The 13619-nt window shown below is 41.5% G+C and overlaps 2 protein-coding genes across 2 annotated transcripts; one reads left to right on the forward strand and one right to left on the reverse strand.

Moving 5' to 3' along the window:
- Window positions 1-431: 431 nt before the first annotated feature.
- LOC131812296 (hypoxanthine-guanine phosphoribosyltransferase-like) lies at window positions 432-7215 on the reverse strand. Its single transcript, XM_059141629.1, has 2 exons — window positions 7127-7215; window positions 432-1717 (listed from the first exon to the last, which is right to left on the reverse strand). Exon 2 carries the CDS (start codon window positions 1623-1625, stop codon window positions 945-947), a length of 681 nt encoding a protein of 226 aa, XP_058997612.1. The 5' UTR covers window positions 1626-1717; window positions 7127-7215; the 3' UTR covers window positions 432-944.
- A 146-nt stretch (window positions 7216-7361) lies between these two features.
- On the forward strand, window positions 7362-12084 carry HSPA5 (heat shock protein family A (Hsp70) member 5). The gene is made up of 9 exons (XM_059141628.1): window positions 7362-7492; window positions 7574-7793; window positions 7898-8129; window positions 8555-8692; window positions 9218-9330; window positions 9422-9812; window positions 9982-10219; window positions 10570-10737; window positions 11179-12084. Exons 2-9 carry the CDS (start codon window positions 7627-7629, stop codon window positions 11739-11741), a joined length of 2010 nt encoding a protein of 669 aa, XP_058997611.1. The 5' UTR covers window positions 7362-7492; window positions 7574-7626; the 3' UTR covers window positions 11742-12084.
- Window positions 12085-13619: the final 1535 nt, after the last annotated feature.

Genomic DNA, 13619 nt, shown 5'->3' on the forward strand with positions numbered 1-13619 from the left:
CCAACAGGGGACTCGATCCCAGGACCCCGAGATCATGAACTGAGCTGAAGGCAGACCCTTTAGCAACTGAGCCACCCAGGCACCCCAAAGTAATGTATCTTAAACTTATCTTTCACTGACCCTTGATGTTCTCTCGTATTACTTTTATTGTTTTAGGTATTTTGGAATTTATTGATTTGTATTTAAAATAAACTGTTGAGGGGCGCCTGGATGGCTCAGTGGGTTAAGCCGCTGCCTTCGGCTCAGGTCATGATCTCAGGGTCCTGGGATCGAGTCCTGCATCGGGCTCTCTGCTCAGCAGGGAGCCTGCTTCCCTCTCTCTCTCTCTCTCTGCCTGCCTCTCTGTGAACTGTGATCTCTGTCAAATAAATAAATAAAATCTTTAAAAAATAATAATAATAATAAAAATAATAATAAAATAAACTGTTGACAAAGATTCACCAGAAATAATCTGAACAAGCAGAAAAATACAGTTAATACTACTGAAACACTAAAATAATTCAAGGACACATGGTTTTATCCAAGAAAACAATACCTCTTAAATGCTGTCATTGATACAAAAACTGACTGCTTCTTTAAACACAGTGGCATAATCAACAATATTCAATCACTTGTTTTTTCCCTGAATACATAAAAATTAAAATGCCAATTAAAAATGAATCTTCTCTTTAAATGTTTCCTACAAATACAATTTCAATACTTTCATCCAACAGTGGTGTGGTTGAAGAGATTTTTCATTCATAAGTTAAACAATCCACCCAAACAGAACTGATACTCTAGAGGTTCATAATGCAAATAAAGACTTTAGGAATGCAGCAAAAGACATTTCTAACAAACATACCAAACAGATAAAATTCTCAGAAGATACATGCAAGAAGCCCCTCTAAGCAGCTGGCCACAGAACTAGAACATTTAACCATTTTACTATTGATTTAAATGGGACTCTAAATGTTTCCAGAACTCTCATCTTGGGCTTTGTATTTTGCTTTTCCACTTTCACTAATGACACAAACATGATTCAAATCCCGGAAATATTCATTATAGTCAAGGGCATATCCTACAACAAACTTGTCTGGAATTTCAAATCCAACAAAGTCTGGTCTGTATCCAATACTGTGAGGAGTCCTTTTCACCAGCAAACTTGCAACCTTGACCATCTTTGGATTATACTGCTGGACCAAGGAAAGCAAGGTTTGCATTGTTTTGCCTGTTTCAATTATATCTTCAACAATCAAGACATTCTTTCCAGTTAAAGTTGAAAGATCATCTCCACCAATTACTTTTATGTCCCTTGTTGACTGGTCATTACAGTAGCTTTTCAGTCTAATAAAGTCTACAGTCATAGGAATGGATCTATCACTATTTCTGTTCAGTGCTTTAATGTAATCCAGCAGGTCAGCAAAGAATTTATAACCCCCCTTGAGCACACAGAGGGCTACAATGTGATGGCTTCCCATCTCCTTCATCACATCTCGCGCAAGCCGTTCCGTCCTGTCCATAATTAATCCATGAGGAATAAACACCTTTTCCAAATCCTGAGCGTAATGATTAGGTATACAAAATAAATCTAGGTCATAACCTGGTTCATCATCACTAATCACAATGCTGGGGCTTCGGGTTGCCATAACGGAGCTGGCTGGTGCGTGGACTGAAAGCAGTTCTCTTCTGTATTACTTTTAGTTTTAGCTCTTAAAGGTTTTTCAAGCTCAGTAAATTCCTGATAGATAAACAGGGATTTTTTTTTAAATAACAAGAAAATGTAGACAAAAAAGTAACATACTTAAAATTTACTCTTTGAAAATCATAGGTATCAATAATTTTAATAGCCACATTTCATCATCTTGAAGTAACATAATTTATCATTTCAAAACAAAATTATTCATTTCCAATAAATATTAAATACTAAATTCATGCAATTTTTTAAAAAATTCTAGAATATAGAAATTGAGATTTAAGACCTTGTAAAGCATATTTTAAAATTATGGCATAGTATTATCATACTGTTAAATAACTTACTTTTCTTACTTAACAAGATATAATAGGTTTGTTTTGCCAACTTGACAAGCTAATTCTAAAGTTTATATGGAAATACAAGTACCAAGAAAAGCAAGACACTCCTAAGGTGGAAGGACATGTTCTACTGGATTATCAAGCTATAGTAATTAAGACAGAAGCTAATATGATAAATGGTAAAATTCTAAAGACCGGAACAACAAAGAAAAGTTAACTTTTTTATGGAAGAGAAATTAGGATCAGCTGGGGTGAAAAAGTGAGGACTTCTGGTGCTGACAACATTCTTTCTCTTAATTTGGATATTGAATACCTAGGGATTTATTTTCTTGATTAAATTATAAAATTATTTTATATTTATAATTATATAATTATAGCAGTTATTATATATGTTATAGCATATAATATTTAAAATTATAGATTCTTATTAAATAACAAATATTATTAATGACTATTCATTAAACTGTATACATGCATTTCATGTACTTTTCTGTATTCACATTGCAATTTGTAATAAAAAGTTAAGATATGTAAAACATCCAGCACATAGTAAATATCCAATTAAGGGTAGCTACTATTGCCATTAAAAAAAAAAAAAAGAAGGCAGTGGATTTGTGACAATCTTTAACTGGATGAAAACAACCATGTATGTAGCATTCTCCATCACTATTTTTAAATTAGGAATACACACACACACACATACACATACACACACAATGCATATGAATATGAATAAAACCTCTCTAGGCTACACAGGAAAGTGGTGATGGTGGTTATCTTTACCAGTAGAGGAGTAAGGCTGGGGTAGGGTGGCCGGCAGACTTATTATACATTGTACCCTTTGGATTTTGTACCACATACATATATTTCCTATTTTAATTTATTTTTAAGCATTTATTTATTTAAGTAATCGTTACAGCTAACATGGGGCTTGAAGTTGCACACTCCTCTGAGCCAGGCAGACACCCCTATTTTAAAAATTTAGAGATTTAGGATATATACTGTCACTCAAATATCATTCAGGTTCTATAGAGGTAGCTCTTTATACTTAGTAGCTTATTTTACTTCAACAGAAAATTTAAAACAGAAGAAAAATTAAGATATTTTCTCTGGAAAATGAAAAGGCTTCAGTCAATCAAATACAGGCGTGCCTGGGTGGCTCAGTTTGTTAAGCATCTGCCTTCCACTCAGTTCATGGTCCCAGGGTCCTGGGATGGAGCCCGACATGGGGCTACCTGCTCACCGGGGAGTCTGCTTCTCCCTCTGCCTCTCCCACTGCTTGGCCTGCTTTCCCTCAAATAAAAATCTTAAAAAAAAAAAAAAAAAAAAGAAATTAAAAATTTTTTAAAAAAACAATAAAATACCTTTATAACAGCCTTTGTGAGGAAGCAAAATTGTATACATTTTACACACTACTGAACAGAGCCTCGGAGAGATTAAGTGACTTGCCCTAATCATAGCTCGTTTGGTGATAGAACTATAACTAGTATTTATGCTTCCAAACCTCATGTGCTTTTCTCTCAATCACACTATCTGACACAGCATGCCTTCCTAAATGTCTTCCACCAGGGGAGCCGGGGGAGTAAAGAAGATGCACTATTTGCAGCTTCTCATTTGTGTGTGAGGAGGGTTCCCTATTAACCAGAAAATTCTCTTTTAAAAAGTCAAGGGTCACCTGTGTGGCTCAGTTGATTAAGCATCTGCCTTCAGCTCAGATCATGATCCTGGGTTCCTAAGAGCCCCTCGTTGGGCTCTCTGCTCAGTGGGGAGCCTGCTTCTCCCTCTCTCTCTGCAGCTCCACCTGCTTGTGCTCCCTTTTTCTGTCAAATAAATAAAATCCTTTAAAAAAAAAAGTCAAAACAAAGAAAACTAATTGCATAACACATTGCACTTTCAAAAGCGCACATACACACAAAAAAGCTACATGATTTATACCTAGTATTGTTCCTGGCTCAGGTGTCGGGAAGATATTTTTGTTTTACTCCTCACTTGTTTAATAAAGTTAAGGCCCAGTCTCTCTTTTCTTTTCTTTTTTTTTTTTTTTTTTAAGATTTTATTTATTTATTTGACAGAGAGAGAGATAGCACAGAGAGGCAGGCAGATGGGGAGGGAGAAACAGGCTCCCCGCTGAGCAGAGCCGGACGTGGGGCTCAATCCCAGGACCCTGGGATCATGACCCGAGCCAAAGGCAGAGGCCTTAACCCATTGAGCCACCCAGGCGCCCCTAGATTTTATTTTTTTAAAGTAATCTCTACACCCAGTGTGGGACTCCAAGATCTCACATTACAACCCCAAGATCAAGAATTACATGCTCTACTGACTGAGCCAGCCAGGCACTCCTACAATCAGAGTTTTCTTGAAGTAAATGCTCTAAGAAAAGGGAGGTTCAGGGTTCTAAGGGCTGAGTCTCTTAATAAAAAAGACATCTATCTAACCATATAAGAAAGTAATTAGAGCACTTAAAAAAATATTTCCAAAAATATGTCAGATTCAACATAATTACCACACATTATTTCCCATTGAAAGAAATCTTGAAAATTCATTCTCAAGAGATGGGTTTCTTAAAGAGCTTCTAAAATTTCTTCTCATGGTATAGTCACATGATTAATAGCATTCCTATTACCCTACAACTTCCCACAGACTTTTATACACAGTATCTTATCTGATCCTTGAAACAAGATGCTAAAGCCAACAGGACAGAAATCCCTGACATACAACAGATACAAATACTGAGGCTCTGGTAGGTTTGTTCCCCCAGGTCATGTACCTTATCTTTTAGTTGAATATTCTCCCCAACAGAGGATGTGGAAAATTCTCAGTTATCAGGGTCTAAACATTCAATTTGTCAATTACATAAGTCTTTTCCTTTTCCTTCCTGTTGTATGCTTATAATTCCCTTTCAGAAAGGAAAATTTAAGAACTAAATGACATCCAATCCTGATCAATCTTAACTCTGTTTAGCTGAGATCAGATGGGAAATAGAAATCTACTTTCTTACCCATAAGAGCGTTAAGTCAAATGAGCTGGTTTAAATTACTGGATAAAAATCTACATTTGTAGATTTTTGTAGATTGTAGATTTTGATGGGATACACTCATCAAAATATTTGTAAACTATTAACTACTCTATACCCTAAATGAGATATAAATCTTATAAACCCAAAGCTCAGGATGATCATCTAAACCACAGAAATTAAAAATCAAATTGCCAAGGCTCAAATCCTGGCTCTCTATTTAAGCTGTGTAATCTCCTGGGCAAGTTTCTTCACCTCTTGGGGCTTCTTCACATTCCTTAGCTCTAAAATAAGGGTTTAAAAAAATGCTTTCATAAAAATTGAAAGATAATGCACATAAAGTGTTTGTTTAGCAAAGTGTCTAGTGCTTAGTTAAGTACTGATAATTTGGCACCAATACTATTATTCAGGAAACTAGATTTACCTATGCATTTTTCTATTCAATCCATAGAATATCACACTTCGGGTTATACAGTAACATATCCCTAATAAACTTGGTTTTAAAAAGATATTACAACCACCAAAATACTCATTCCCCTTGGGAGTTAGCCAGATATCACTTATCTAAATCTTAGGAAAAAGAGTTACAAAAGATTACTCCATCTATCAATGATAAGGCTGAAACTGAGAGCTTTGCTTTTAAAGGAAATAGATGTTACATATACAAAGTTTGTTTGAAATGATATGAAGCTGTAAAGTGGCTGGATGGTAATTTCTATTTTAATAATGGACTGATGCAATCTACAGAGGGTCAGTATTACGGCAGTATTACAAGCCCTGTTGTAAGATGGGTGATGCAACTTCAATAGTCAATTCTGAGTCACCAGCATAACCTTTGAGAAGCAGTGGAGAAAGGAAAAATTCTTGAGTACTGACTCCTAAGCTGAACATCTTAGTAAACCCTGTGTAAGATGTTTCAGTCCTATTTGGACAAGGTATGATGAATACCATGAATCTCAAGAATACATTTAGTGGAAAATGTATTATATGTATATATTAAATGTATTATATTATATGTATCTATTAGTGGAGCAGTTCCTCCAAAAAGATCTGTTGAATGAACTATTTAAAAAAAAACAAAAACAAAAACAAAAACTGAGAGCATTGGCTATGAAGCCAAGCTGACTTGGATATCCATTCTAAGTGCATCACTCACCAGCTCTATGACTTTAAGCTACTTTTTTAATATTTCAGTCCCAATTTTCTCATCTGCAAAATGGGAAATGCAAGTATTAAACTGTAAGGACTGAACAACATAGGAAACCAAATAATGGGCGGCACACAGTAAGTCTACAGTAAATAGCAGCGTCTATTATTTTTTGCTACAGGTTGTTCTACGAGAGTAAAGGCGATCTCAGAAAGTCTTTCTCTATCAAATGGGTTCAAGCACACTCTGACCTTTTCCAGGAAGAGTGAAGTCAGAAAGGTATCAAGAATAAAGGACGGGGAACACCTTGCAAATGATAATCCGGGGCCACAAAGGAAAAAAAATAAAAAGAAGAAGAAAAAAAAAAAAGATGAGCAGAGAAGGAGAGCTAGAAAAATGATACATCCCAAGGTGGGAGCGATGGCATTAGTAAGCTCTTCAGGAGAGGGCTGCCACACCGGGGTGGGGACTCGGGGCGAGGAGGCAGTTACTTTGGCCAGGCCTGTGACTTATCGTGGGGTAGGGTAATGTGGAGCAGCCCGGTATAAATAAAGATAGGTGGCTAGGGAGAGCAGGGCCGACAGAATGGCTAGCAGCCACGATCTGCGGCCGAGCGGTGCTCCGGCCAGGACCCAGCTCGAGGGCTGCGGGCTGGAGAACGACAAAAAGCCTTGAGGCTCGGACACCCCAGAACCGTAGCGGCTATAAAGGGCAAAGAAATTTCTTCTGAGGTGATCACAGCATCTACGCTGAGACCTGCCTGCCTGGGACGGGCTGGAAGCTGGGAAAAGCAAGAGCCGCTTCCCGCCCCAAGATGAAGGACGGAGGAGGGACAAGCAGACAGGAGAGAACGAGAAGCAAAAGACCCAAATTCCACCGCCTCGAGGGAATCACGCAGGGCCCAGTAGCCTCGGCCCCCCGGGGCCCAGCGTGGAAGGCGGGACTTATGCCGTTACCTGCGGAAACGGCCTCCGGGTGAGAGGTCGCATGAGGGACAGGCAGCTGCTGAACCAGTGAGACCTGCGCCTGGAGCGGATGTTGCCTCCCATTGGTGGCTGTCGGGTGCGGCCAGCAGCCAATGAGTCCGCCGGGGGGGCGTAGCGGTGACGTCTGTTGCGGAGGAGGCCGCTTCGAATCGGCGGCGGCCAGCTTGGTGGCCTGGACCAATCAGCGTCCTCCAACGAGCAGGGCCTTCGCCAATCGGTGGCCTCCACGACGGGGCTAGGGGGGAGGGTATATAAGCGGCCTCGGCGACGGCGCGGTCGACGCTGGCTGAGACATCACAGGCTCATCAACTTGGGGGATTTTTGTGAGTCTGAGAGGTAAGCGCCGCGGCCTGTCTTTCCGGACCTGCCCTTCGCCTTGTCTGCTTTGCCTGCTGACTCCGGGCCCTGTACCTTCAGATCAGTAACCTCGGTGCGCTCGGGTGCTGTGGCCTGTGGCTGGATTGCCTGTGATGTCCTGCCAGCCTGCCGACCGACTGGCCTACGGCGCCGGCAAGATGAAGCTGTCCCTGGTGGCTGCGGTGCTGCTGCTGCTCGGCGCGGCGCGGGCCGAGGAGGAGGACAAGAAGGAGGACGTGGGCACGGTGGTGGGGATCGACCTGGGGACCACCTACTCCTGGTGAGTGGGGTTTCTGGAAAGGGGGGAATGGGGCGTGGCCTCCTGGGCCCCTGTGAGAATCACGGTGCTGATTCCTGGCGTTCTTGGTGATTTTTCTCTGCCAGCGTCGGGGTGTTCAAGAACGGCCGCGTGGAGATCATCGCCAACGATCAGGGCAACCGCATCACGCCGTCTTATGTGGCCTTCACTCCGGAAGGGGAGCGTCTGATCGGCGACGCGGCCAAGAACCAGCTCACCTCCAACCCTGAGAACACGGTCTTCGACGCCAAGCGGCTCATCGGCCGCACGTGGAACGACCCGTCCGTGCAGCAGGACATCAAGTTCCTGCCGTTCAAGGTGCGATGGGGCTTTCCTCACCCGAACGGAGGTGGGTGGCTGCGGTCGGGGTGTTTAAGGTTTAAGAAGTTGCTGGAAAATGGTGGAGACCACAGGAAGGGCACAGACATAGTGTGTTGGTAATAACTTTCATTGAGTAATCTTGGCATGTTACAAAACTTGCTAGAAGAAAGCTTGGCCGGCAAAGACATTTCACACGTTAACTGTCCTGTCTCCATCGTTTAGGATTAAGAGCCTGATTAAAATTGAGGAGGCTTGTCTTCCTCGGGCACCCATACTCCTTAACCTATTTCTAGTCAGTATGCGGTTCCAGTCGGCTAAAGTAAACCAAACCATGGGGGAGGAAGTGGGACTCAGACAGCCCTCTGTAAGTTTTCAGTGTTCTTGCTTCCGTGCCTGGAAGTAATAATCGTTCTGTAAAATAGGTGGTTGAGAAGAAGACTAAACCATACATTCAAGTGGATATTGGAGGTGGGCAAACAAAGACATTTGCTCCTGAAGAAATTTCTGCCATGGTTCTCACCAAAATGAAGGAAACTGCAGAGGCTTACTTGGGAAAGAAGGTAAATATTTCTAGAATGATGTTAAGTAATTCTGTTTTTACTATTCTTGATTTACTGTGTAGATGCCTTTGTTGTTTTAATAATTTTGAATCTGAATGATGTCTATGTATATCAGTTTTAATAACTTGCATGTTTTACTGTGGGCCAAAGTATTAAGGACTTTTCATGTATTACCATGTAATGCTTGCAAATCCGTGGGTATAAAATTACATGTTGTTATACACACCTAACAAACAAATTGTCTTAGAAACTAAAGTGGTGTTCCTTGGTTTTGTTTTGTTAAGATTTTATTTATTTGACAGAAAGAGATCACAAGTAGGCAGAGGGGCAGGCGGGGGGAGCAGGTGAGCAGAGATGCTTGATGTGGGGCCCGATCCCAGGACTCTTAGATTATGACCTGAGCCGAAGGCAGAGGCTTAACCCACTGAGCCATCCAGGCGCCCCTAAAGTGATGTTTTGAGTGCAACTTATATGAGGTAAACTGTGTGATAAAATACACTAACTTACCTTTTGTTATTCTGTAAGGTTACCCATGCAGTTGTTACTGTACCAGCCTATTTCAATGATGCCCAACGACAGGCAACCAAAGATGCTGGGACTATTGCTGGATTGAATGTCATGAGGATCATTAATGAGCCGTGAGTGTTAATTCAAAAGCTTGGCACATTTGCCAAATCAGGGGAATGTAAACTTAACTAAACTTTTTTTTCTTTCTCTTTCTCTTAACAGTACAGCAGCTGCTATTGCTTATGGCTTGGATAAGAGGGAAGGGGAGAAGAATATTCTGGTGTTTGACCTGGGTGGTGGAACTTTCGATGTATCTCTTCTCACCATTGACAATGGTGTCTTCGAAGTCGTAGCTACTAACGGAGATACTCATCTGGGTGGAGAAGACTTTGACCAACGTGTCATGGAACACTTTATCAAACTCTACAAAAAGAAGACTGGCAAAGATGTTAGAAAAGATAACAGAGCTGTGCAGAAACTCCGGCGGGAGGTAGAAAAGGCCAAACGGGCACTGTCTTCTCAACATCAAGCAAGAATTGAAATTGAGTCTTTCTATGAAGGAGAAGACTTCTCTGAGACTCTGACACGGGCCAAATTTGAAGAGCTAAATATGGTATGTTCTTGGGGGTTTTTTTGTTTTGTTTTGTTTTTGGTGTTTTTTTGTTTGCTTGCTTTGCTAATGGGATCTAGTTAGACTTTGTGTTTAGGGTATTATATTTAGGTATGTAGACAATATCTAGGTACAATAGGCATCATCACAGTAATTGTGTTCTCTATTCTAGGACCTGTTCCGTTCTACCATGAAGCCTGTCCAGAAGGTGCTGGAGGATTCTGACTTAAAGAAGTCTGATATTGATGAAATTGTTCTTGTTGGTGGCTCTACTCGAATCCCAAAGATTCAACAACTGGTTAAAGAGTTCTTCAATGGCAAGGAGCCATCCCGTGGCATCAACCCAGATGAGGCTGTAGCATATGGTGCTGCTGTCCAGGCTGGTGTACTTTCTGGTGATCAAGATACAGGTATGTCCCTGTCACAGCATCTTCCACAGTACTTTCACTTCAGTAGCCTGATAGGTACTTCAATAGCTTGATAGGAAGAGTGTAACTGACTTTTGCTTTACAAGGTAATAGAACATGAGCAACAGGGTCTCACAGCTAGTAAAGGGTAGAGTGAGGACAAGACTTGGCTCAGTTTCAAGATCATTAGCAGCTATATTGAATTCAGTGCTTCTAAAATGATTTTGCATTAGAACCTCACACTAAATGGCAAGATGGAGAAGATAAAGTTACACAGTTCCAGGGGAGACTGCTTGTGGGACTCTTGTGACTCTTGAATTGGAATTTAACTTTGGTTAACTTTACCTTTGCAGGTGATCTGGTACTGCTTGATGTATGTCCCCTTACACTTGGTATTGAAACTGTGGGAGGCGTCATGACCAAACTGATTCCCAGGAACACCGTGGTGCCCACCAAGAAGTCTCAGATCTTTTCTACAGCTTCTGATAACCAACCAACTGTTACAATCAAGGTCTATGAAGGTAATACCCTACATTTGTGAATGAAATAGTATGTTTTTGAGAAGGATGTTTTCTTAATATATTCTATTGAAATGAGAAAGGAAAGAAATATTTGCTATTTTCAGACAGGGTCCCTAATATGACTAGTGTTGAGTTTGGTAGAGTCAGCCCCAAAATCTGGTTCTTACCTTGCTATCTGGCACTCTTTGCCTTTAAAAATAACTTCTGAACTGGCTTCTAGAAATGTTGATAATGCTGTAGATGAAATTCAATTAAAAGTTAGTAGTAACTTAATAGTCCTGCTTGCTACTCCTTATAGATCAATACTGACCCACTTCTAGCTTGATAAGCATGCCCTTGCCACTGTAGGCTCTACCAGACTGAAATATAAGGATCCAGATCCACTAATGTTTGTCAGTAACAACTAACAAGTTTTGTGGGTTTTTTTGGTGTATCTTCTAGGTGAACGACCCCTTACAAAAGACAATCACCTTCTGGGAACTTTTGATCTGACTGGAATTCCTCCTGCTCCCCGTGGGGTCCCACAGATTGAAGTTACCTTTGAGATAGATGTGAATGGCATTCTTCGAGTGACAGCCGAAGACAAGGGTACAGGCAACAAAAACAAGATTACAATTACCAATGACCAAAATCGTCTGACACCTGAAGAAATTGAAAGGATGGTTAATGATGCTGAGAAGTTTGCCGAGGAAGACAAAAAGCTCAAGGAGCGCATTGACACCAGAAATGAATTGGAAAGCTATGCCTATTCTCTAAAGAATCAGATTGGAGATAAGGAAAAGCTGGGAGGTAAACTCTCCTCTGAAGATAAGGAGACCATGGAAAAAGCTGTAGAGGAAAAGATTGAATGGCTAGAAAGTCACCAAGATGCTGACATTGAAGATTTCAAAGCTAAAAAGAAGGAACTAGAAGAAATTGTTCAGCCAATTATCAGCAAACTCTATGGAAGTGCAGGCCCTCCCCCAACTGGTGATGAGGAACCAGCAGACAAGGATGAGTTGTAGACATTGCTCTGCTAGTGCTTAAATATTGTAAATACTGGACTCAGGAACTTTCGTTAGAAGAAAATTGAGAGAACTTAAGTCTCGAATGTAATTGGAATCTTCACCTTGGAGTGGAGTTGAAAATGATATAGCCCAAGTGGCTGTTTACTGCTTTTCATTAGCAGTTGCTCACATGTCTTGGGGTGGGGGGAACGGAAGAATTGGCTATCTTAAAACGTGGGTAAAAAAGCTGGGATAGGGTGTGTGTTCACCTTGGAAATGTTCTATTTAACAATTGGGTCATGCACATCTGGTGTAGGAACTTTTTCTACCATAAGTGACACCAATAAATGTTTGTTATTTACACTGGTCTAATTTTTGTGATAAGCTTCTAATTAAGTCAGTTGCTTCAAGGTTAAATTCTCGCTTGTGTGGAGGGGGGTTGGGGTCTTAAATCTTTCAGGGAATTTTTCTAACGTTAACCTAGTTTAAGAAAGGGGTGGGGGACACCTGGGTGTCTCAGTTGAGCGTCTGACTCAACTTTTGCTCTGGTCATGATTTCTGTGTTGTGGGGTTGGGTTGTCCTTCTCCCTCTGCTTCTCCACCTTTTCTCCCTCTTCTCCCCTTCCCTCTTTCTCAGATCTTTAAAAAAAAGAGGGAGGGCAGTAGGGAGGGACGTCTGGGTGGTACAGTGAGCTAAGCAATCGACTCTTGGTTTTGGGTCAGGCTATGATCTCAGGGTCACGAGGTTGAGCCCCCTTTCAGCTCCGAGCTCAGCACACTGCTTGAGCTCTTCCTGCCCATCTGCCCCTTCCCCAGACGACCCCTCCTACCCCCACTCCCACAATATAAAAATCTTAAAAAAGAGGGGCGCCTGGGTGGCTCAGTCAGTTGGGCTCTGCCTTCACCTCAGGTCATGATCCTGAGGTCCTGGGATTAAACCCCAGATCGGGCTCTCTCTCCACCAGAGTCTGCTTCTCCACCTCCCTCTGCTCCTCCCCCTTGCTTGTGTTCACATAAGCACTCTCTCTCCCTGTTGAATAAATAAAATCTTCAGAAATTTTAAAAAGGGACAGGAAAGGTAAACATTCTTACCTAGGCAAGGGTCATTTTATAGTGCCCAAGGGTGGAGTTGTCTTGAATGTAGTTGAAACTTCCAATTTCCCCTTTAAAACTTTCTAGTGGCTTTTTATTACCAATGCTTTACAGCTGCTATTCTAAGACTTGGTATGAGTGACGGATCACAGATGTTAACTTTACACACCTGGACTCAGTTCATAACTTTAGGATACAAAGGTGTATTTTAAAACCTCTGCTATGTCAGTATCTCCCTCTCCAAAATGTCTCATTAGTGGTCTGGAGTGGGATCTAGGATGGTGATCCTGAAACCATTTGAAGCCCTACTACAATTGTGGATCAAAGGCAGTCATTTGTTTCAAAAGAGGTTCAAGATTACTTTGGCTCCCTGAGGAAACAAATGATCTAAATGAATAATTTGTGATCAATAAAGGGCAGGCTCTCTGGTGCTAATAAGAAATCCAATACTGCTCAAGGATAAGTAATTTATAGGTGGGCAACCAGCTGAAAGGTTAATTGGTTAACTGTGGCAGAAATGAAACCTGAGGGCTTGTGTGATTATTTTACTCAGGCCCAGACCCCGCTACAGTGCCCTGGAAGCATTTGGACAAGCCTAGAGCGTAATACGGAAGGTCTTCAGGCCAAATTCCACACAAACCTTAAAAGTGATCTGCAGGGGGCGCCTGGGTGGCTCAGTGGGTTAAGCCTCTGCCTTCAGCTCCTGTCATGATCTCAGGGTCCTGGGATTGGGCCCTACAGCGGTCTCTGCTCAGCGGGGATCCTGCTTTCCCCGTCTCTCTCTGCCTGCCTCTGTCTACTTGT

This window comes from Mustela lutreola, chromosome 12 (genome assembly GCF_030435805.1).
Source record: "Mustela lutreola isolate mMusLut2 chromosome 12, mMusLut2.pri, whole genome shotgun sequence".
Taxonomy (NCBI): domain Eukaryota; kingdom Metazoa; phylum Chordata; class Mammalia; order Carnivora; family Mustelidae; genus Mustela; species Mustela lutreola.